This window comes from Siniperca chuatsi, linkage group LG4, assembly GCF_020085105.1.
Source record: "Siniperca chuatsi isolate FFG_IHB_CAS linkage group LG4, ASM2008510v1, whole genome shotgun sequence".
Taxonomy (NCBI): Eukaryota; Metazoa; Chordata; class Actinopteri; order Centrarchiformes; family Sinipercidae; genus Siniperca; species Siniperca chuatsi.
In genome coordinates, this window is record NC_058045.1 from 2,229,848 (window position 1) to 2,251,872 (window position 22,025).

Sequence of the window (22,025 nt, forward strand, 5' to 3'; positions counted from 1 at the left end):
TAACTGTGGTTGATACTGTAGCATCTATCAGTCATAGTCATTGAGAGTGCAAAAAATGACTAGGAGAAACTAAAGTCCACATAAATCTTTATTCACTGCCTTTTGAGAACTATAAATTAGTTTGAATGTACAATCACATATGTCCATCAATTATTAATCAATGGATGAATGACATGGCTTCAGTCATGATCCTCGTGATTTACCTGCACATTTGAGCTAAGAGGTATTCTCTTCAATATGGCATCCAAACTTTCATATATGCCGTGAAAGCAGCATACATAATATCCTGTGCTCTCTGGGCAAAATCCTATTGTAGCCCAAAGGCACCCAATGTCCTCAGACAAATGATCATGAGGTGGATGTCAGCAAAACTATTTAAAATAATAAAATAACAAACACATATTGTGAATCTGCCAACCCAACAAATCAGAAGTTACAACTATAGCTACTGTTGTAGCGTCACTGTTTTAGGAGATGTCTGCTGATGCTCCCACAACCTAAAGCAACTGACTATCTCAAAACTTCCCTAACTTTAGGGAAGCGCAGGAGGTCTCAGTCAGAATATTTGTTATTTGTATGTATGTGCAGCTCACAGTATAATTAACAAAAAATGGCACAAGACAATCTTTAAACACATTTTTAATAGTTATGTATGTATTTGACACCAGAATGGCTGGAAATATATTTTAGAGAAGGAAAAAAGTATAAAACATTTTGTATCTAATGCTGCACAATTTATCTTTGTGGGAAAAAAATATATACTGTGATGCACTGGTTTTCCATTGCTTCACACTCTCTTCATTCTTAAATAAAGTATCTCATCTATGTTTTATTGCATCTGTGTTACTATCAAACTTCGAGGCACTTAAACACTGAGATGCTTTATGGATGCAGAGGTATAGCTGCAGATTGCTGCTGTCCTATTGAAACTAATAGTGGTAAGTACATTGAATACAGTGGTAGCCATCATATATATACAGTACAGAGTCACCCCACATGACATCAGTCCTGTATTATGATTTCAGTGACAATGCAGCGTGTCGCTTATAATATGCTATATTAAACTAAACATCCAAATTGAACACAGTATACAACTAGCTAGTTGTCTGATCACCCCTCACCTAAACACAATACTATTTGTTCTGAGATTAATCCCTGAATACGAAATTCTGAATTAAGCTCAGAGTTCCTTGAAAAAAAAGGTCTTTTCTTTATCAGATTTCTGATATTTTCTGAATTTATTTTTCTGCCCAAATTCTGATTATTATATCTAACATTAACATGAGGATTCTTACTTTGATCTTAGAAGTTTCTTTTTCGTCATAACTCAAATTTTTTTTTTTTCAAGTCATGGCCCTATTCCTTGTTTACATCCTAACTACTGATTTGTTTCTCATAACAGTCTTAAAGAAGTAGATTCTCAGTACTATGTTGCCAAGAACATCTTAATCAGTTTAAGGGAAGTATACAAGGTTGGCACAATACACAAATTCTAACTAGTGTTTTGAGTATGTTGGAAAGCAGTCAGACTAAAACTGCTACATTTTTGTGTGATGTTAATGGACACTGTTGTTACACAAAAAGAAACAAAGTGTGGATAGTGGTACAAAAGCTCAAACAAAAGAAAAAAACTGTAGAACAGCCATGCTAGCGACACTGTGAGGCTGTATGCTAACATCAGCATGTTAACATATTCACAATGGCAATACTAACATGCTGATGTTTAGCAGGTATAATGTTTACCATTTTAGTTTAGTGTGTTAGCATGTTAACATTTGCTAATAAGCACTAAACACAAAGTACAGCTGAGACTGATGGGGATGTCATTAGTTATGCAGGTATTTAGGTCAACTCTTTAGAAATATTGCCCCTGTTAAAAGAATGTGTTTTTGCTTTTTTTTTTTTTTTACCCATTCACAAAAAAACACAACTTCTTCTTCTTAACTTCATGCTGGTATAAGTTTTCCCAAACTTATAGTGTTGTACATTTTGATTTGTACAGTATCAAGTTACAAAGAGCTGGAACTTTCGTTTAGTTTGGTAATCCATCACAGTGAACATCAGCTTTGTGTTCAAATTTTGTTACATTGTTGTTGTAGACATGATGTTTACTGTGATGATCCTGTACTTGTACTGTCTACCTTGAGGGAAAATAAGCACAATTCAAAAATCTAAAACACTAAGCTATGCTTCGGAATGTAAACAAATTGTATTCACCAAACTGAAAAAAATGGAGTCCATATCCCTTTAACTATTACTTAGTAGCTCATAATTCCAAAATCTGTATTCCATAATTGTGAGAAAATATCTCAAAATAATGAGATCCTATATCATAATTATGAGGGAACCATCTTGTAATTACAAGGTCATTGTTTGCAATTACAACTCTTGTAATTATGAGTCACTAAATCATAATTATAAGGTACACATCTTGTAATTATGATGTCAATAATTACAAAATAAGGTCTTCAATGTTGTTCTCTGGGGAATGCAATGTGCTTTGGAAAATGGTCAGCAGCATTGTAAATATTTTAGTATGTTACTTGTAGTAAATAGCATAAGCATGCAAAACCACTGGCATGGCCCTTTAATCATTTATGATTCCATGTCTGGGGCTAATTTGTTTGAAATTCAATCCAGTTCTACTATAATTATTCATATTTAAATGTTTAAGGATGCCAGTACTAACACAGCAGACAAATGGAAATTCTTATTCTTTTTAAAAGTCAGACATTTTAATGATTTACTGTTTGAGGTTCAACTGTTATTGATCTGAGTTTAAAGTGAGCTGATCCCAGACCTGGATGGACCAATCTATGTCTACTCAGTGATCTGTCTTTGCCTTCTCAAAAGACAAAGTCCTCCACAGCAGTCTGTGACAGTAATGCAAATATTCAGTGACTCCAAACAGAATGCCACCCCATTTATCATTTTTCGTTCATTTCGTTTCATAATTTTTTGTTATATTTGTTGATATTTACATCCAGACAGCAATCAATAAATCAAATGCTCTGAATTTGTTTAAATTATAAATCCAGTATCTGTGGCTGTCGCAGGCCTTGACTGGCCAACCTGCCTGTCTACCTACCTACCTCTGTGCACTCTGCCCCTGCACTCTTTGCGCATGAAAATGTGTTTTGTGGGAGTGGCTTTGGGGGGAGCCCTGAAGGGAGGGACTGGGATTTTTTTGGTTGGATACTTTCAAAATCTAGCTGTCTCTTGCTAGTTTCTCCAATGTTACCTACCCTAGCTTTAAGTCCCACAGAAAGTAGTGTCATTCAATTAATCAAACTGATGCATTGAATGTATGATGGAAAATAAACTTATTAAAACAGTAAAGATGTATCTCATAAAACAAAGAATACATTTACGAATTAAGACTCTGCTAAGATAAAACCAATTTACAATCACAGAATATTGAATTCCAGTGGCTTAGAGTCATATTATATGTATTTCCATAAAGAATAAGACATTTCATAATTGTAAAGAGTAATGGCACTGAATTGCTTAAATCATTCTCTGTAGGGAAACAACTTAACAAGTTTTCTACAGTCTCAAACCTTTATACAGAACTACAGTGTGACATAAAGGCCTGCGAGACAGAGCTTTTGTTTTTATCTTTTGAATTGGAAGACAATTCACAGTTAATAAGCCAGCAGTAGTAGTGTTGCAGATATGGGATAGAAAGCAAATGTTTTTTTTTTCCAGTTATCTGTGTAAGTCTGCCAATTGAAACATGCTGCTGGCAATTACTGCAGCTGTTTGAGCTGTTGAATCTACAGTATCCAGAGCATCGTCCCTGCATCACCCACAATATGGCATCCTGAGCACATCCAGGAAGAATGTAAAAGAACATACAACATATTTTCATATCATATCAACAAATACAATCCATTGAAAATCTCATTAATTTCTTTGCTTCCCAGGGCATAGTCCTATGACCTACAGGACACTCCGAAGTCAACCACTAAATCAGGATTTTGATGCTCACTCTGTGATGCAACACGCATTAAGTTCAGCTCAGTAGGAACAAGTACTAGTTTGCACTCAAAAATAAAAATCTTAAAAGATGGATTCCATATTTGTTTTTTTCTATTTCTTTTTCAATGCAGGAACAAAAGTGTTTTTTGCTGTGCTACCAGAGGGCAGAATAAGAATGCATTTTTGCACAAAGCGAGGACTGTGTGTTTTGTACCCCATCTCTTAAGATCTCAGTATGCTTCAAACAAAGTGGTTGTCGCTCTTACAGCATCTTAAACCCCCTTTGCCTCCGACAATTTTTGTTTTTTTTTCAAGTTTCTGAAATTGACAACCTGACAATCACACCCGCCTCATGCAGTGATTGGCCATGTGTTTGGAGGTGTGAAAGTAGGCACGGTTTTAACATTTCTGTCAAGCTCTCCTTTTTCATTCTTCACACAACTACTTCTGTCACTTTTTGTGTTAACAAACAGGTGCAACACCGTGAAGGTGCAACGTTATCCATGTTTGTATGATTCATTGTGTCAAGACTACAGAGTTACACAAAACGTGGAGAGAGATCAGGGAAGCATTGGGATACAGCCAGAAGGAGGCTATGACGGCAGGCTTTTTACTCCACCTTCGAGTGAGCCTATTCAGAACAGGTAGTAATACTTTTGCCTTTAGATGTAGTCAGACGACACGTTGTATAAACTAGTTTGTTTGAAGTCATGCCACAAAGCTCATAGCCATAACGGCGAGGAACAATGTCTACAGCAACCAATAACTCTTAAGTCAAATAAGACAGATTTGAAAAAATCCGAACCTATACTTTAAACCAATACTTGATGTAGAGTGATGTTTCTGTCGCTATGGATCTTAATGAGCTCACACTCTCAATAATCTGCTAGTTGTTCCTGCAATGAAAAAGAATATCTATATTTTGAGAACAAACCAATACTTTTTCCTATTTAAGTGAGTCAATCACAGTTTCTATGCACCAATCAAGTGTAGCCATGGTGACCTCCTCTACAGTTTTAGCTCATCCATTCTGAAGTACATTGCAATGTTGCAAGTCAGGGCTGTAGTACTCGAGTCTGGTCGCAGTCTTTAGTCTGGTCTTCACATGTGTTTTCAGTTATCTCTTGGTCATGTGAGTGTTATTGCCTACCAGCCTGTAGTTCTGCTGTCAGTCACTGTTCGCCAGAGGCACTAAATTCTTTAATATCACCTTAACTGTTCTGCATTGTCATTGACAAGTGCTTACTAAGTAAGTCACTTACTACTTTCCATAGTGTGTCTTTGCCATGTAACAACCAAGAATCCTCATTTTAAACATGTAGATTTATGCATATGTATGTGGACAGACATAATAATTTCATAGTTAGTTTGTAACATTGTGCAAGAATATTTTGTTTCTAATACTATTTGATTATTTCTAAGAGTAGTAATCAGAAATCACAGTGAGCAAATAAAGCAACATTTAGGCAGATTTACAAACAACAGTATGAAGAATATTGAATGGGCACTGTTTTATTTTTTTGGTCTCAGTCTTGATTTGGTTTCATTTGGACTCTGCCTTGACTCGGTCTCAAAACCACTCAGACTTGGACTTGTCTTAAGTGGTCTTGACTACAGCCTTGGTGCAAGTACTTCAGACAGGTAACCACAGCTATCTGCCAAAAATTAAAATCCACAAGCATAAATAGACCCAATGTCTATAATAAAGGCAGAACTGTATGAGAAAAGTAATTTACTGTCATTAATGTTCAGTTTGCAGGCATGTCACTTCACAGAATAAGTTGTCCATCTGCAGGATTGTTAAAAAACACTTTCAGCCTAAACTAGAGACAGCAGTGTTCATTCAGAAAAATAGTTTTATACAGGGGTATGCATTGGTAGGGGTAGCATTATACTGTGTAATGGGATATTTACTCTGTGTATGCCTACTGGCTCATCATGTAACCAGTCAAAACCACAGAGAGTCAAAGTAATAAAACTTATCACAAATACAAGAAACTCAACATTTTGTACATTTTGGGCACTAAGTAGGCTCTAAAAATGGAAATAAAATAAAGTGACTTTAAATAGCTTTCTAGACTTTTGCTATGTTGCTTCAAAATAATGTATTTGTATCTGGGCAATGGAAGGACATGACTGCGATAGCAAGGAGTGTCCAGCAATTTGAGTTGAATATGACTCAGGGCAACACAGACATGTTCCTCCCTGTCCTCTTAACTCCTCCACATCTTCTTCCTTCTGTATATTCATTTCATCCTTCTATCCCTTACTTTATCCCTTCTTCCATTCAAGTCTGCTCACATTGTACATTCTTCCCAGCATCTTTACAGTCTGATACTGATTTTATCAGAGTAGTTAGCACAGGTTGATGAACATAAACTGGTGTGTTTGTAGCTTACTGACTTAAAATGTTTGCCCAGTGTTCAGTGGTGTTGCTTTCCTTGATGTGAGTATTATTGCAACCTCTCTGACAGTGTATATACTGTATATCATATATTATATTTGTCTTTGTATGCTTTAGTGGTAGTAATTGGGTAGAAGAACAGCATGCTGTATATTCTCATAACATTGTGTCAAAGCACGACATTAATAGTGTGTTGCTGACTTTGTGGTTTTATTCCTACCCAGTGTGTGTGTGTCTCTGTGTGTGTGTAGTGTTAGAAAGCTGTGCTGGCCATGCTTCCTGGAGCGAAGAGTCTCTGTATGCTGTCCTGAGACGTCTCCACGTGTCTGTGGGCCATCTTCCCCTCCTCGCCTGCTCCACACAATGTAATGAAGACAAAAAAAGACAAAAAATAAAAAACTGAATGAAAAAATTTACAAATTAATGAATGCATTAATCATCACCATAGAAATTTGTGTTAGACAGTCAAATGGCAGAAAACTGTTGTATATTTCTTAGTTCTACCTCAATTAAATATACAGTATAAGAAGCAGCAAGTGCATTATGTGAGGGTACATTCATACATATCCAGGTTTGAATCAACCCAACAAATGTCATTTAAGGAAAATTATTTCTCAACCTGGGTCTTATTTTCATAGTTTTGGTCATTATTACTACCCGTACGAGAACATTATACTCACTGGCATTAACGTTGAGATGCAGGTGAGACAGCTTTACAAATCATCTGTGCATTCCTGGTTAGACTACTTATCTCAGTCTTTATTTAGACTCCAGTTTGTTCAAAACTCTGCTGTCAGACATCTAACAAACACCAAACTGCCTTTATTACTTACAATTTAGCTTAATTACACCGGCTCCCAGTTTGTTTTAGAACTGATTTTAAAATTCTTTCTATTACCTTAAAGGCATTACATGGCAAACCCCCAAAGTACTATAACTATCTATTACTATAAATGTTTTATTTTTACTGTCTACATTAATTTTACTGTTTGTTAAGAACTTTGTAAAGTCTGTTTTTGAAAAATGCTATATATAAGCATTATATATATATATATAATGTTATTATAAGATAAGAAGAGTCTATGCAGCATCATAAAATGACTGTTTGAAATGAGTCCAGTCTAACCCAATCCTTCAAACCACTCTTTGGAAGAGAAAACCCAGATGTCAGGGATAAAAAACTATCAAAACTGACAAGAATGAAAAATAAGACTCAGGTGGAAAAAACAACATACACACAATAATCTTTCTTTAAATGAGAAATGTGATGCAATATAGCCTGAGCCTACCAGATGCACACTGCTTGTTTCTGTATTTATTCATTTTTCATATTGAAAAGTACACCTCTTTACAACCATGCAGTAAGATAATCACAACCACTCTTCCTCTGCTTTCTCCTTCTTCTAGCCAGCCCAATAGTTTATCCAGGAAATGTATTGTCTGACTGTCATTCTAACTAATATGTTGGTCATTATTACCAAGCACTAGCAGCGCTTGTTTGGCAGCATCTCGAACTTCTTCCTTGTCTGTCCGACAAAGATACACTAACTGGTCAATACTTTCTTTGGCCTGGAATGACAACAGATGGAATACAGTGGTCAGAATGATAAGGACATACTCTATTATACAGTACAGACAAGCTGCAGACAGACTAAATTTTACCACATTCGTGTTATATAGTAGATCAATGTTGCCCTAAAATAGTATTTTGACAGGGTGGAACAGCTTTGGATAGGAGCACAAACTTTGTATGTGTTTGTACCTTGAGACAAGCTAAGGCCTTGCATCCACAGACTCTGCTGTCCACATTCTCATCTTCCAGCAGCTCCAAACAGCTGACCAAAGCCTGAGGAGGAGAATGTTCACAGTGGTTACTGTGCAGTATTTGTTATTATGTACTGACTAATCTCATGATGATGCCCTGCTCTACTTTTAACATTGCTGTTCATGTAATGCATGTGCCTGATTGAAGCATTATGATTATAGCCCAATCGATATTATCAGCCTATTTGATCTTATTACAAAAATATTAGTATTACTGTATATGCAGGCTGATAATAAGTAATGTCAGTATACACAAGCCAAAATATGTATGTATGCTGAAATTTAGAAACAGTGCCACCATTACACTGTAAAATATCACACTCACTAGGTATCTTGATTACAAGTTGGCCATTTTGTCAGAAAATGGTGTTGTCACAGTAAAATATTCAAATATCATCAATATACTACTGAAGAGAGATTTATCATTATAAAAAGGAACAGATTAAAGAATTATCATTAAAATCAAAGTTATAAGAATTATATAGATAAACACAGAATTTGAAATTAAACAGTAAAATTGGACAGACTATCAGTATCTCAGAATAAATTGAGGGCAGAGAGAATGTCAAAAAGAAGACAATTTAGTTTGGTGAAAGTATGGGTGTTTGAAACATACTGTGCACACATACATACAGTACATGTGCAGCGTCCTCTCACCTGCTCTCTCTGTCTGGGCTGGGAAACCAGGCTTCTCAGTACAGAGCTGGCAGAGGCTGACACTTTGCCTCGTGGGTCTTTCAGTAATTTGGCTACAGCGTGAAGTCCTTCCCTCCTCAGGCTGCACTCTGCAGGATGCCGCAGAGCGTGGACTATCACATCCTGGTCACATGACGCCAGGCTCTGCACCAACCACACTGTTGGAGGGAGGTTATCACTGATTATTGTCACTGATCAGAAGTTTTTTTCTGTGTTCATTTAGCTTCTTATGTGTGCATGATACCTTCTTCTGCCAGCTCAGTGATGTGTGTTTCCATGTCACTGATGTTGTTGGCCTCCAAGTAACTCCACAGCTGGAAGAGCGTCACCATCACTCTGTCTCTGTTGCTGCCTCGCCGTTGTAACCTCTGATCCAGCACTCGCTCAACCAGACACAAGAACACTGGAAAAACACACATATGGGTGTTAACATGGCACACACACTAACATGTACTGTACACACACAGATGTTTTTGTACCTTTGTCGGCCATGTTGCTGGCCCTCTCAGGCAGTATGCTGGAGTAGACTGTAGACAGCGTAACCAGGAAGCTCTCAGCAGAGATGTTGTACACACTGCCCCGGCCCACACACTGTTGCCATAGTGACACAGCTCCCAAGCACAGGCCCAGCTGTGGTATCACTATGATGGAGAGAAGATAGATCCAAGTAACACGGGAGGAAGGAAAGAAAGAGTTGGAAGTTCATTCTTGACCTTGTGTGAGAAAATAATCTCAACTCAAATATCCACTTACTAGCCTTTTCTGAGCAAATGATTTGCTTGAAAGCTTAGAAAAAGCTAGTTTCTTTAGCTTTAGCTAAACCATCAGAACCTTTTCCACACAGTTCCATAAACAAAGAAACATCAGCCACCTTTTGCAGACTGTGACATGACAGCAACAGAAACACTAACATCCAGTCTACAGCACAACTAAACACAAAGAACCAATGCCATACCACTATATTTAACATTTCTAGCACACTTTGTCATTTAAAATGAGATGAAAACTTTCAAAAATGTTTTGTGAAGATTTAGTCAGTTTTCACTTTCAACATGGCTAAGCAGGGCTGGCTCAAAAACATCAAAGGACAAAATACAGTCTAGAATACATGTCTTGTGTTTAGCCTCATTGTGTTTCAGGATGCATTTAAATTCAAATCTGCTTTACTTACATGACCATAATTATTACCATGATTGTTTCGAGACTACCACTGACTTATGGCAATCACCATTTTTCACACAAACTAGTTTGTCGTAAATTAAAAGTGTTTATAGCTGTTCAGGACAGCCACACCCGAAGGTGTGGTGAAAAGCCAGCTGTCATAGAGAGGGAGGAGACGTGTCACACATTTAGTGCAAATTTTCAGAAAGTCTCTCCTGGAAGGCATTTATAGTGTATTCACTTGGTGTGCCATGCCATCTTGAACACATTGCGCAGTTCTGACAAAATTTAGATGACGTGCGCACATCAACTCTGAGTGATCCTGTAAAATCAGTGGCATTTGAAGATGCTCAGTAACAAATGTATTAACAAATTTAGAAGATTATGCAGGCTTGGTGGAAGTATGTTCTGAGTGCTTTCTAGGTTTGTTTTTTCTTCTTCTAGCGGCTGTATGCAAGGCCTTGCACTTTAATGTGTTTTAGCTACAGTACTGTCTCATCAGCTGTGATGAAGATGGTTAATACTATGGATAATAGTGTAGTCAATTGAATGATAAGGTATGTTACATGAGTCCCTTAAATGCAAGTTAGCTGAGCTTCAACCAGGCTCACTGTATTAAATAGAAAGCAACATGCAATGTGTACTTTAGGTAGTTATTTACTGTGCTTTTTTCGTCAAGCAACTTGTTGCACCCACTGATCTGAATTTGTCACTTGCTGTCAGTGGAAGGTGTCTATATGTGACACCATTGTTATTAATGATCTACTGGCTCTTCTGAATATGGAAGTAATGGCTGTATGTAATGTTCAGACAAACAAACAGTAGAGGCCCAGACAGATGTATAGATACTAGAGCTTACCTTCAGCAGGCTGTCTGAGACGTCTTGGGTTGTCCTTGATGATGCGTCGGATAATTTCGAGGACTTGAGCCTCTCTCAGCAGTCTGTCTAAGGCGTACATCTCTCCACACCGCAAAGGACCAAACATACCCAGACGCTACAGACATAATAATGCCATACATCACTTTACACAAAACAGGTACATTCGTGTACAGCTATTTTAGGAAAACACCTTTGACACAATAGTAAAACTTTCTAACTAAAACACTAATTTGGTCCTGTGTTCCACCTCTAATAACATGGATATGATGCAGTTTTACTGATTATACAGTATGACTGACCAATCTTATATTGGTTTTCCACAGAAAATCTACCTTTACGACTACATTTACAACTATCACCACAATTATAAATGATAAAACTGCTACCACTCCTACTGCTTCATGTTGTATTTCAACAGACACTATTTTTCAATTACTGCAGTAGTGAAACTGTGACAACCACAATTTGATTTATTGATTTCTACAGGTTACAATACTTGAGCCATTACAAACACAGCTGTGATAAGTACTAATTTAACTATTACAGCTCCTTCAACCTGCTTTGTCAGAGCAGAACTTAACTGCTTCAAATTGTTAAATTGTGTAGATGATAAATAAAATTACTTTTGTCCTCTATTCATTTTTATGATGCTGCTTATGTCCAAGATAGATTAGCATAGCAAGCTGGAACCTTGACAGACTGAATTCAACGTAACAATGTCACACAAGCATGTGCACTATGGCAGCTAAAGACCACTATCTGAGTGTGGGAAATGACTTGATGGCAGTGTTGTGGGTCTCCTACCAACAGCTCTCTGCTACAGTTCTTCAGGTGGGCCACCAGGGAGCAGTCTAGAGTAGTGTAGCCTGTGGTAAGGGGCGAGGCGGGAGAGGAGGGGCTGTCCCAGCCTCTGTCCTGCAGAGACCTACACACATACAACAGGAATTTTCAGTGACACCCACAGTGTTATGGGAGGCTTCCATTATCATTGTTAGTGTCAGGGGTCAAACTTCTGATGGCTCATTCAAGTCAGTTCAGTTTATTAGTTATTTTGTGTCCCTCAATGGGAAATTAGGCTCTCAGCATGGCAAATATAGACACACAGGATAACGGATAGTATAAAACAAACACAATCAATAAGCAATATATATAAAAGTCATAAGACGGGGAGTGTATGACAGTGTTACATTGGTGGTACAAATTATTTAATACAGTTAAGTGTATGTGTCCCAAAAGTGAATATTATTGCACACACTAAGAAGGAATGTTTGTATGTATTGCAGCTGGCCCTGAGCAGCTGTCCTGAGGGCAGCAGCTCCACCTCTCAAACAGAGTTGGAATAAATATCACACTTGTCTTTCCTCATGAATTTTCTTAATAAACTCTGCTTTCAAACATGTTTGAAATTGTGGACTGCTGTCCACCACTAATCATAAGGTTAGGGTTAGTCTACCCCTACCCTTAACCCATACTGTCTACCAAAACCATATTAAATTAATAGCAGCATGGCTCTAGGGATGGCAATGTTGGTCTGTCAGTCAGTTAGTTGGCCCACCACTTTGGTGTAGACTGGAATACTATTGGATGGATTGAGATTACATTTTGTACAGATATTCATGTTCCCATCAGGATGAATTTTAATGTGTTCCATACTTTGGTTTATGAACAAATATGTGACATTTCCAGTGCCAGTTAGCAAATTTTAGCACGCTAAAGACTAGTAGTAATAGTAATTAGCTCTCCGCACCACTAAGCACAGCCTAACAGAGTGGCTACCATGGCAGCCGCACAGTTTATAACCATGGCAATAAATGCCAGAAATCGCTTCTTGTCCATACTGATGTTTTGCTCATCTCCATTTCTTTTCTTCTCCTTTTCCTTTTGAACTACCACCCTTTCACCGTTCCTCTCCATACTCTTAACAGCTTCCGCATATGACAATCCCTTTTCCGCTCTGATCTTATTCATTTTCATTTCTTTAATTCTTTTTGGACATTTTGCTGATCCCGTATGGTGGTTTCCCTCGCAGTGCAGGCACTTTGCTTGCTCTTTCGCCACTTTACACTTCTCCACATTACAGTCGTCCTTCCCACATCTCTCACATCTTCTGCCTCCTCTACATACTGCAGCAACATGTCCATATTCCTGACAGCAGAAACTCCTGAGAGGAGCTCTCTCATACAGCCTCACCCTGTAACACACATAATCTAGATACACTCTTTCTGGCAATTCCCCCTCAAACATCAAACACACTGAATTACTGTCCTCCTTCTCCCCATTTCTGAATCTTGTCAGCCTTCTTGCCTCACACACATCTTCAACCTCCCGAAATGACTCGGCCTCCATCGACAGTGGCACGGCGCTTACTACTCCCTTCTTCTTTATTTCTGCTCCGAGTGGGAAGCAGTTCACACTGCTATAATCTCTAAATGCATGAATCTTCAGGGCTCTATCTCTCTGACGCTTTGATACACAATCAATGATAACCACCCCACTTCTTGTTATCCTGACCGATCTGACATCTCAGAGCTTTCCTCCTACAAACTTTCTGACCTCATGTGGATTCTTGAAAATGCCGTCTGTTTGTGTCACAGCTACCATACCAACAAGATACTTCTCCTCTTTCTGACTGGATTCACTTGAACTGCTCTTCTTCCTTTTCTTTTTATTTTCAAATCCTCTCGGGTCCTCATTTCTAATTTCGCGCTCTGATTCCTCCTCTGACTCCATTTTCGCCTCCTACTTCTTTCACAGTCTCGTACCCCCCCTGCTAAATCGGACCAGTGATGACATGTTTAGCCGCATGTCTTCATTCCGCCGCTGGCTGATGAGGTGGTGACCAGCAAACGATGTGGGCTTTGTAGATAATTGGCGGACTTTTTGGGGAAGACCCGGTCAGAGCAGTTACCCACCCAAAACTCCTTAGTGACGGTGTCTGCCCCCGACCACTTTAATTAATAAAATCTAAAGCTAACAGAAGACGAATTATACATAAAAACCTAAACAAAAACGCTGAAATAGCACAACAAAATAGGAGAATTAAATATGGACTCTTAAACATCAGATCTCTGTCATCTAAAGCTGTACTAGTGAACAATTTAGTATCAGAGTATCATATTGACTTATTTTGTCTTACTGAAACCTGGCTGGGTCATGAAGAATATGTTAGCCTAAATGAATCTACTCCGCCCAGTCATATTAATACTCACATTCCTCGAGGCACCGGCCGAGGAGGTGGAGTTGCAGCCATCTTCGACTCAAGCCTATTAATCAACCCTAAACCTAAACTAAATTATAACTCATTCGAAAGCCTTGTTCTTAGTCTTTCACACCCGACCTGGAAAACACGACAGCCAATTCTATTTGTTATAGTGTACTGCGCACCTGGTCCTTATTCTGAATTTTTATCTGAATTCTCAGAGTTTTTATCAAGTTTAGTCCTTAAAACAGATATAGTAATTATTGTAGGTGATTTCAATATTCATGTGGACATTGAAAATGATAGCCTTAGTACTGCATTTATCTCATTATTAGATTCGATTGGCTTTTGTCAGAGTGTACATAAAGCCACTTACTGTTTTAACCACACCCTCGACCTTGTTCTGGTATATGGCATTGAAATTGAACATTTAATAGTCTTTCCACGGAATCCTTCTTTATCGGCCATTATTTAATAACTTTTTTAACTGCTATTGCTGGACTACACGCCATTAGGCAAAAATTCTTACTCTAGATGTCTATCTGATATTGCTGTAGCTAAATTTAAGGAAGCACTTCCATCTGCATTTAATTCAATGTTATGTCTCAATATAACAGAGGACTCCTAAGCAAATCGCAGCCCCTCCCAAATTGACAATCTAGTTAATAGCGCTGCAGGCTCACTCTGAACGACACTCGATTCTATCGCTCCTCTAAAAAAGAAGATAATAAAACAAAGAAGGTTAGCTCCATGGTATTACCCCCAATCCCTCAAATTAAAGCAAACATCATGAAAACTTGAAAGGAAATGGTGTTCCAACAACCTGAAAGAATCTCGTTTGTCTGGCAAGACTCTTAAAACATATAGGAAAGCCCTCCGTAATGCCAGAGCAGCTTACTACTTATCATTAATAGAAGAAAGTAAAAAGAACCCCAGGTTTCTTTTCAGCACTGTAGTCAGGCTGACAGAGAATCACAGCTCTATTGAGCCATATATTCCTATAGCCCTCAGTAGTAATGACTTCATGAGCTTCTTTAATGATAAAATTTTAACTATTAGAGAAGAAATTCATCAAAGTCCTGCCTTCAACCGGTGCCGACTTGTCTTCAAAAACAGGAACCTTGGAAACAGCTGTAGAACCTGATGTGTGTTTTGGCTGCTTTGCTCCTGTCAATCTTCTTCAGCTGACTTCAACGATTAATTCATCTAAGCCACCAACCTGTCTCTTAGACCCCATTCCAACTAGACTGCTTAAAGACGTTTTACCCTTAGTTGGCACCTCTTTACTGGATATGATCAATCTGTCTTTATTAACAGGCTATGTACCACAATCCTTTAAAGTAGCTGTAATTAAACTGCTTCTTAAAAAGCCCAGTCTTGATCCAGGGGCTTTAGCCAACTATAGACCTATATCTAACCTTCCCTTTCCACCTAAGATCCTTGAGAAAGCAGTTGCCAATCAGTTGTGTGACTTTCTAAATAACAATAGTTTATTTGAGGATTTTCTGTCAGGATTTAGAGTGCATCATAGCATAGAGACAGCACTGGTGAAAATTATAAATTACCTTCTAATTGCATCAGACAATGGGCTTGTTCCTGTACTTGTCTTGTTAGATCTTAGTGCTGCATTCGACACCAATGACCATCACATCCTATTACAGACACTGGAACATGTAATTGGCATTACAAGAGCCACACTAAGCTGGTTTAAATCCTATCTATCAGATAGATCTCAGTTTGTACATGTTAACGGTGAGTCCTCCGTGCACGTCAAAGTTAGTCACAGAGTTCCACAAGGTTATGTGCTTGGACCAGTTCTATTCACCTTATATATGCTTCCTTTAGGCAATTATTAGGAAACACTCCTTAAACTTTCATTGTTATGCAGATGATACCCAATTATATCTAACGATCAAGCTAGATGAAACTAATCAGTTAGCTAAACTTCAAGCATGCCTTAAGGACATAAAAACCTGGATGACCTGCAATTTTCTGATGTTAAAGTCAGACAAAACTGAAGTTATTGTACTTGGTCCCAAACACCTCCGAGACACATTATCTAAAGATATAGTTACTCTAGATGGCATTGTAGGACATCAAGGACTTCCTTTTTTCACCTACGTAACATTCCAAAAATCAGGCACATCCTGTCTCAAAATGATTCTGAAAAATTAGCCCATGCATTTGTTACTTCTAGGCTGGACTACTGCAATTCCTTATTATCCGGCTGCCCGAATAAGTCCCTTAAGACTCTCCAGTTGATCCAGAATGCTGTGGCACATGTACTGACAAGAACTAGAAAAAGAGATCATATTTCTCCAATATTAGCTTCTCTGCACTGGCTCCCTGTAAAATCCAGAACAGAATTTAAAATCCTTCTCCTCACCTACAAATCTCTTAATGGTCAGGCACCATCGTATCTTAAAGATAATACCTTATTATCCGGCTAGAACACTGCGCTCCCAGAATGCAAGGTTACTTGTGATTCCTAGAGTCTCCAAAAGTAGAATGGGAGCCAAAACCTTCAGTTATCAAGCTCCTCTCCTGTGGAATCAGATCCCAGTTTGGGTTCGGGAGGCAGACACCGTCTCATCTCATCATCCAGCTGTATGCATTTTTATCCCATTACTGCATGTTACTAACTCAACATCTTCTCTCTCCCGTAGTTTTGTGCTTTCTCGTTTCTCTCCTCTCTCCTTCTGTCGCTTTCAGCAGGTATTTCTGCCTCTGGAGCTGCAGAGACTGGATCTGTGGTTGTGGGCCACCTGCTGCCCCCGTGTTCCTGCTCGACAACTGCTACTACAGTTGCTGTTAATGGCCCTGTTACTAATACTGACATTATTTTTCCTATAGCTGTCATTCCTATTATTACTAATTTATTAATATTAACACTACAATTACTATTCTACTATTTAAAAAAATATATTTCTAGGTGGTATTTGCATTGTGCCTCCCCCCCTCTAAAAACCTAATATGGCAGCGGCGGATGGCCACCCACCATTGATTCTGCTTCTGTCCAAGCTTTCTGCCTCTTAAAGGAAGTTTTTCCTTGCCAATGTCACCAAATGCTTGCTCATGGTGGGATTTGTTGGGTCTCTGTAATTCATATTATAAAGAGTACAGTCTAGACCTGCTCTATAGGTAAAGTGCAATGAGATAACTTCTGTTATGAATTGGCGCTATATAAATAAAATTTAATTAAATTGAATTAAACAACTTCATAAAAAAAGTATAATTAATATCTGCAAAAACTTGTTGGTGTATTAATGTGTCCACTTACAGGTAAGTTATGATGTATAGTCCAACCTCATGTTATTACACATAATGATCCCAATCACTGAGATCTGTATTTGCTATTGGCCAAGTTTTTAGCTTTGGGTATCAGAATCTATATAGGGAGAAAAACAGTGGGATAAGTGCATCCCTGGTTACCACTAACACCTGCTGATTCTAGCTTTAATATATTATAAAAAACAACAAGGGATGGCAAACAGTTTGTGACATTTAGCCAAGAAAATAAATCTTCATGAAGTCGTATTTCAGCGTTATGTTATTTCGAGGAAGTTATGAAAGCATATGAGGTTTTTCCAGCCTGCTCACATGCCGTCACAGCTGCAAATACAAGTTTAATCAACAAAACTGTTTCTCTGAGCTACACTGATGGTACAACACAGCTCCACTAGATGGGAGAAAGATACTTCAACAATGAGATTCTTCAACAAGAGTTAGATGTTACTGGATGTCTGCTTGAGCAAATAAAGTTGTGCAATAACAGAGAGGTTATTTACTTGATATAGGAACATGTCTTAAGTTATTCCTATGTATGCTATATATTCTCGCAATTTTGTTAAGGTCATTTCATTTGTTTTACTGACTGATGTGTGACTAGATGCGTCACCTCATGTGACCTAACGTGTTTTTGATAAATCACACATCTTAGGAACAATGTGAAGTGTGCAAAGATTTTGGTTGGGTTTCAGTGTTTTCATTAACAGTTCACTTGTCAGCACTGACCTGCCATTTCTACTCCTCTTGTCGCCCTTCTCCTCCTGTTCCTCCTCCCAGTCAGACGTGTTGAGGAAGTCAAAGCTGCCCAGAGCTGTTTCAACTGTGAGGCTGACCACACTGGGTGAACGGCTATGCCTACCGCCCTACACACACACACACACACACACACACACACACATCCATAGTTAGACTGTAGGCCAACAGTCAGGTATGTTCTTAGATACACACAAAGGTACAGATACTGTACATCTGATACATCTTATACTTCTGCAAATCTTTTGCCACAGACTGTTTTCCCTTCTCCCCTCTGGGAGGAACTATGGGACTCTACGTTTCACAACCAGCAGGCTCAGAAATAGCTTCTTCCCTTCAGCTGTCACCTTGCTGAACTCTGCACCACGGTGTTATACTACTGTCCATACTATATGACCTATGGCGTATTCATATTTATATTAGTCTATACTGTACATATCTGACCTGTAGTGTATACACTGTATTCATATCATACCTCCAGCTGTTTATTCTGTATAAAATGTCCACTATTAGCATTACTTTTTATACTTCTACCTGCACTGCCTACCGTTTATTACCTCTATACATATGTACATTACTCTGCACTTAACTGCTTTTTGCACTTCTGGTTAGATGCTACACTAAGTCAGGAAATCAAGGAAAAGAGATCATATTTCTCCAATATTAGCTTCTCTGCACTGGCTCCCTCTAAAATCCAGAATAGAATTTAAAATCCTTCTCCTCACCTACATAGCTCTTAATGGTCAGCCACCATTGTATCTTAAAGAGCTCATTCTACCCTATTATCCGACTAGAACCCTGCGCTCCTTGAATGCAGGGTTACTTGTGGTTCCTAGAGTCTCCAAAAGTAGAATGGGAGCCAGAGCCTTCAGCTATCAAGCTCCACCCTGTGGAATATCAGGTACCAGTTTGGGTTCAGGAGGCAGACACCATCTCCACATTTAAGAGTAGGCTTAAGACTTTCCTCTTTGATAAAGCTTATAGTTAGTGATGGCTCAGGTGAGTCCTGAACCATCCCTTCATTATGCTGCTATAGGCCTAGACTGCTGGGAGACTTCCCATGATGCACCTCTCTCCTCCTCTCCCGCTCCATCTGTATGCATTCTTATCCCATTAATGCATGTTACTAACTCGATATCTTCTCTCTCCTGTAGTTTTGTGCTTTTTCGTCTCTCTCCTCTCTCCTTCTGTCGCTTTCAGCAGGTATTTCTGCCTCTGGAGCTGCAGAGTCTGGATCTGTGATTGCTGGCCTCCTACTGCCCCCATGTTCCTGCTCAACACCTGCTGCTAAATTGCTGGCTGCTGCACCTGCTGCCAATTATAATTATTAGTCTTATTACTATTATTATCATCATTATTATTCCTATCATTATTTTATTAATATTACCACTACATTACATTATTATTATTTTAAAATTCTATGTGGAATTTGCATTGTGCTACTGTATGCTCTTTTACATCCTGCTCTCTCTCTCTCTCAACCAAACTGGCAGCGGCAGATGGCCGTCCACCTTGAGTCTGGTTCTGCTCAAGGTTGCTGTATATTGTTTTTACATATTCACTTGTACTTTTACTGTAACTTAAAGTTGTAGAAGTTACAGTTTCTTCCATATCTGTATGTAGGAATACATGTGAAGTACTATGCAAAGCATTTGATGTCAGTGTTGCTCATGTTTTTGGTGAAAAGTGAACTGAACGTATCCGTTTGCAACTAATGAACGTAAATGTGAGCGCTAACGACGCCAGCAAGTTGAATTGTAAACTGAAATAACGAGTGGATTAGCCATGGTGTTTCAATCAGTAAGAGAGGAATAACAGAAAACCTGGATGTATTTTACCAACCCTAGAGGGCACTGAGTGTTCTCCTGCTCGCGAACAGGTCAACTGCAGGCAGGCCAAAGCGCTGCCAGACCCACGAGATTATGTCTCTGGAGAGGTCCACAAATACTAACAAGTAGACATTTCCCTTGGAGCTCTTAGGAAAGGGGCCCATCAGCTCGAGATTTTGAGCCCTCACCGACCCGGCAGAGCTCTACGATCTGCTGGGGAACATCTGCTGGAGGTCCCCCGGTCCCGGTGCAAACAGTGGGGCGACTGTTCTTTTGCAGTGGCCGGTCCAAAACTCTGGAACTCTCTGCCCATTGACTTACGTTCCATCACTGACCTGCCTTTGTTCAAAGCCAAACTTAAAACCTACTTATTTAGAATAGCTTTTAACACTTAGTGGCCCTGTGACACTTCTCTTTCTCTTAATGTTGTAATGTGCTCTGCTGACCTATTTGTACTTTTATTATTATTTGTTATTATCATTATTATTTTTTATCTTGTTTTTAATGTTGTACAGCACTTTGGTTCAGTTTCAGTTGTTGGAAGGTGCTATAGAAATAAAGTTTGATTGATTGATTGATTGATTGAAGTCCACTCCCAAGATGGTGTATCTGGTGGAATAATTTAAAGTGACTTCTACCTCATCCGTTACAGACTGGTATGGACGCTGAATGACCGAATGACCAGGATGTCCCATCTGGGAGACAAGACACCTCTTCAGGGTTTCAAAGGCAACCTGGCACTCTGGGATCCACTGACATTTAGCTCCCTTTGATTGTGCTCAGGGGCTCTGCAACTTGAGAGAAGTTTGGGAAGAACTGGTGGTACCAGCCAGACATACAAAGAAACCTCTGGACCGCTTTAAGGTTAGTTGGCGCCGGGTACTCCTCTACAGCCTGGATTTTCTGTGGATCAATCTCTATTCCTGCTGCAGAGATGATGTAACCCAGGAATTTAAGGGAGACTTGAAAGATGTCACACTTTTTCATGTTGACAGTCAATGCCAAATTAGCTTTTGGAAAACAGCCTGGAGGTCATGGAAATGCTGTTCCTAAGATGGGAAGTAGATGATGACGTCATCAAGGTAGATGAAGCAGATGTTGCCTTTCAGGTCACCCAGGGTCATCTCCATTAACCTCTGAAAGGTTGCCAGTGTGTTTAAGGCCAAAGGGCATGACCTCAAACTGAGAAGTTCCTCATCTGTGAGGGGGCTCAAGGCCAGATAGTCCTGACACTGTTCCAGGTAGGTGAGAGAACTCTCAGGTCCCCCTGGATAGAATAGGTGGCAGGTGATGTGAGAGGCTCTGGCACACCCAGGTTGCATGGCGGAATATAGGCGTAGCCAAGCTTTAACATTTGAATGCACCACGAGTGGGGAAACAGGTAGAGATGTGGTAGTTTGCACTGCTGTTGTTTGTAATGAGGGGTGTGCGGTTTGGAGAGTTTGTTGTTTTATAGCACCAATCTCTTCAGCCACACTGTGCAATTGATGGTTACATGTTGTAATTTCATCCTATAGGTGAATGACCACCATGGCCATGGCCACCATTGTATGGAGCCAGGACAGTGACTTTAACAGTGAAAATAAAATTTGGCATTGAAAACAAAACCTGAACTGAAAAAGGAAACATTGGCACTGAAGCACTTGCATTGGAAAAAGTTATATTGGCACTGAAACAAGTATTGGCACTGAAAAATAAAACAGGCATTAACATTTATTTCATTTTATGTTGATATTTTTGCATTCTGATGTTTTTTTCAATAACAGCGTTCTGATTTTTTCTTCATGTCATCTTTTTCAGTGACAGTGGTTTTCAATTTTAACTTTCTGTCACCGTTTTGGCATGGAGAGGAGGGGTTTGAGGATGGCAATGGCATCCCCGAGTCCACTTGGAACTCTCAAACAGCAAGTAAGTCTGTTTTTCTCTGCTGTTGTTTTTTCACATAGAAACGGGCAGAGGTCCACTGGAACAAGCACTAACGTTAGCTAATATGTGACAGCTAGCTAACAT

At 39.0% G+C, this 22,025-nt stretch overlaps 1 protein-coding gene across 2 annotated transcripts in view; it reads right to left on the reverse strand.

Moving 5' to 3' along the window:
- Positions 1-75: 75 nt before the first annotated feature.
- ripor1 (RHO family interacting cell polarization regulator 1) overlaps positions 76-22,025 on the reverse strand; it is a 62,978-nt gene continuing 41,028 nt past the window's right edge. For both annotated transcript variants that reach the window (XM_044193210.1, XM_044193211.1), the window contains 9 exons: positions 18,160-18,296; positions 11,751-11,871; positions 10,926-11,061; positions 9,385-9,546; positions 9,150-9,308; positions 8,867-9,063; positions 8,148-8,231; positions 7,864-7,954; positions 76-6,736 (listed from right to left, as the gene is read on the reverse strand). In XM_044193210.1, coding sequence (XP_044049145.1) covers positions 6,639-6,736; positions 7,864-7,954; positions 8,148-8,231; positions 8,867-9,063; positions 9,150-9,308; positions 9,385-9,546; positions 10,926-11,061; positions 11,751-11,871; positions 18,160-18,296 — 1,185 coding nt within the window. In that variant the 3' untranslated portion in view covers positions 76-6,638. The remainder of the gene's footprint in view (positions 6,737-7,863; positions 7,955-8,147; positions 8,232-8,866; positions 9,064-9,149; positions 9,309-9,384; positions 9,547-10,925; positions 11,062-11,750; positions 11,872-18,159; positions 18,297-22,025) is intronic.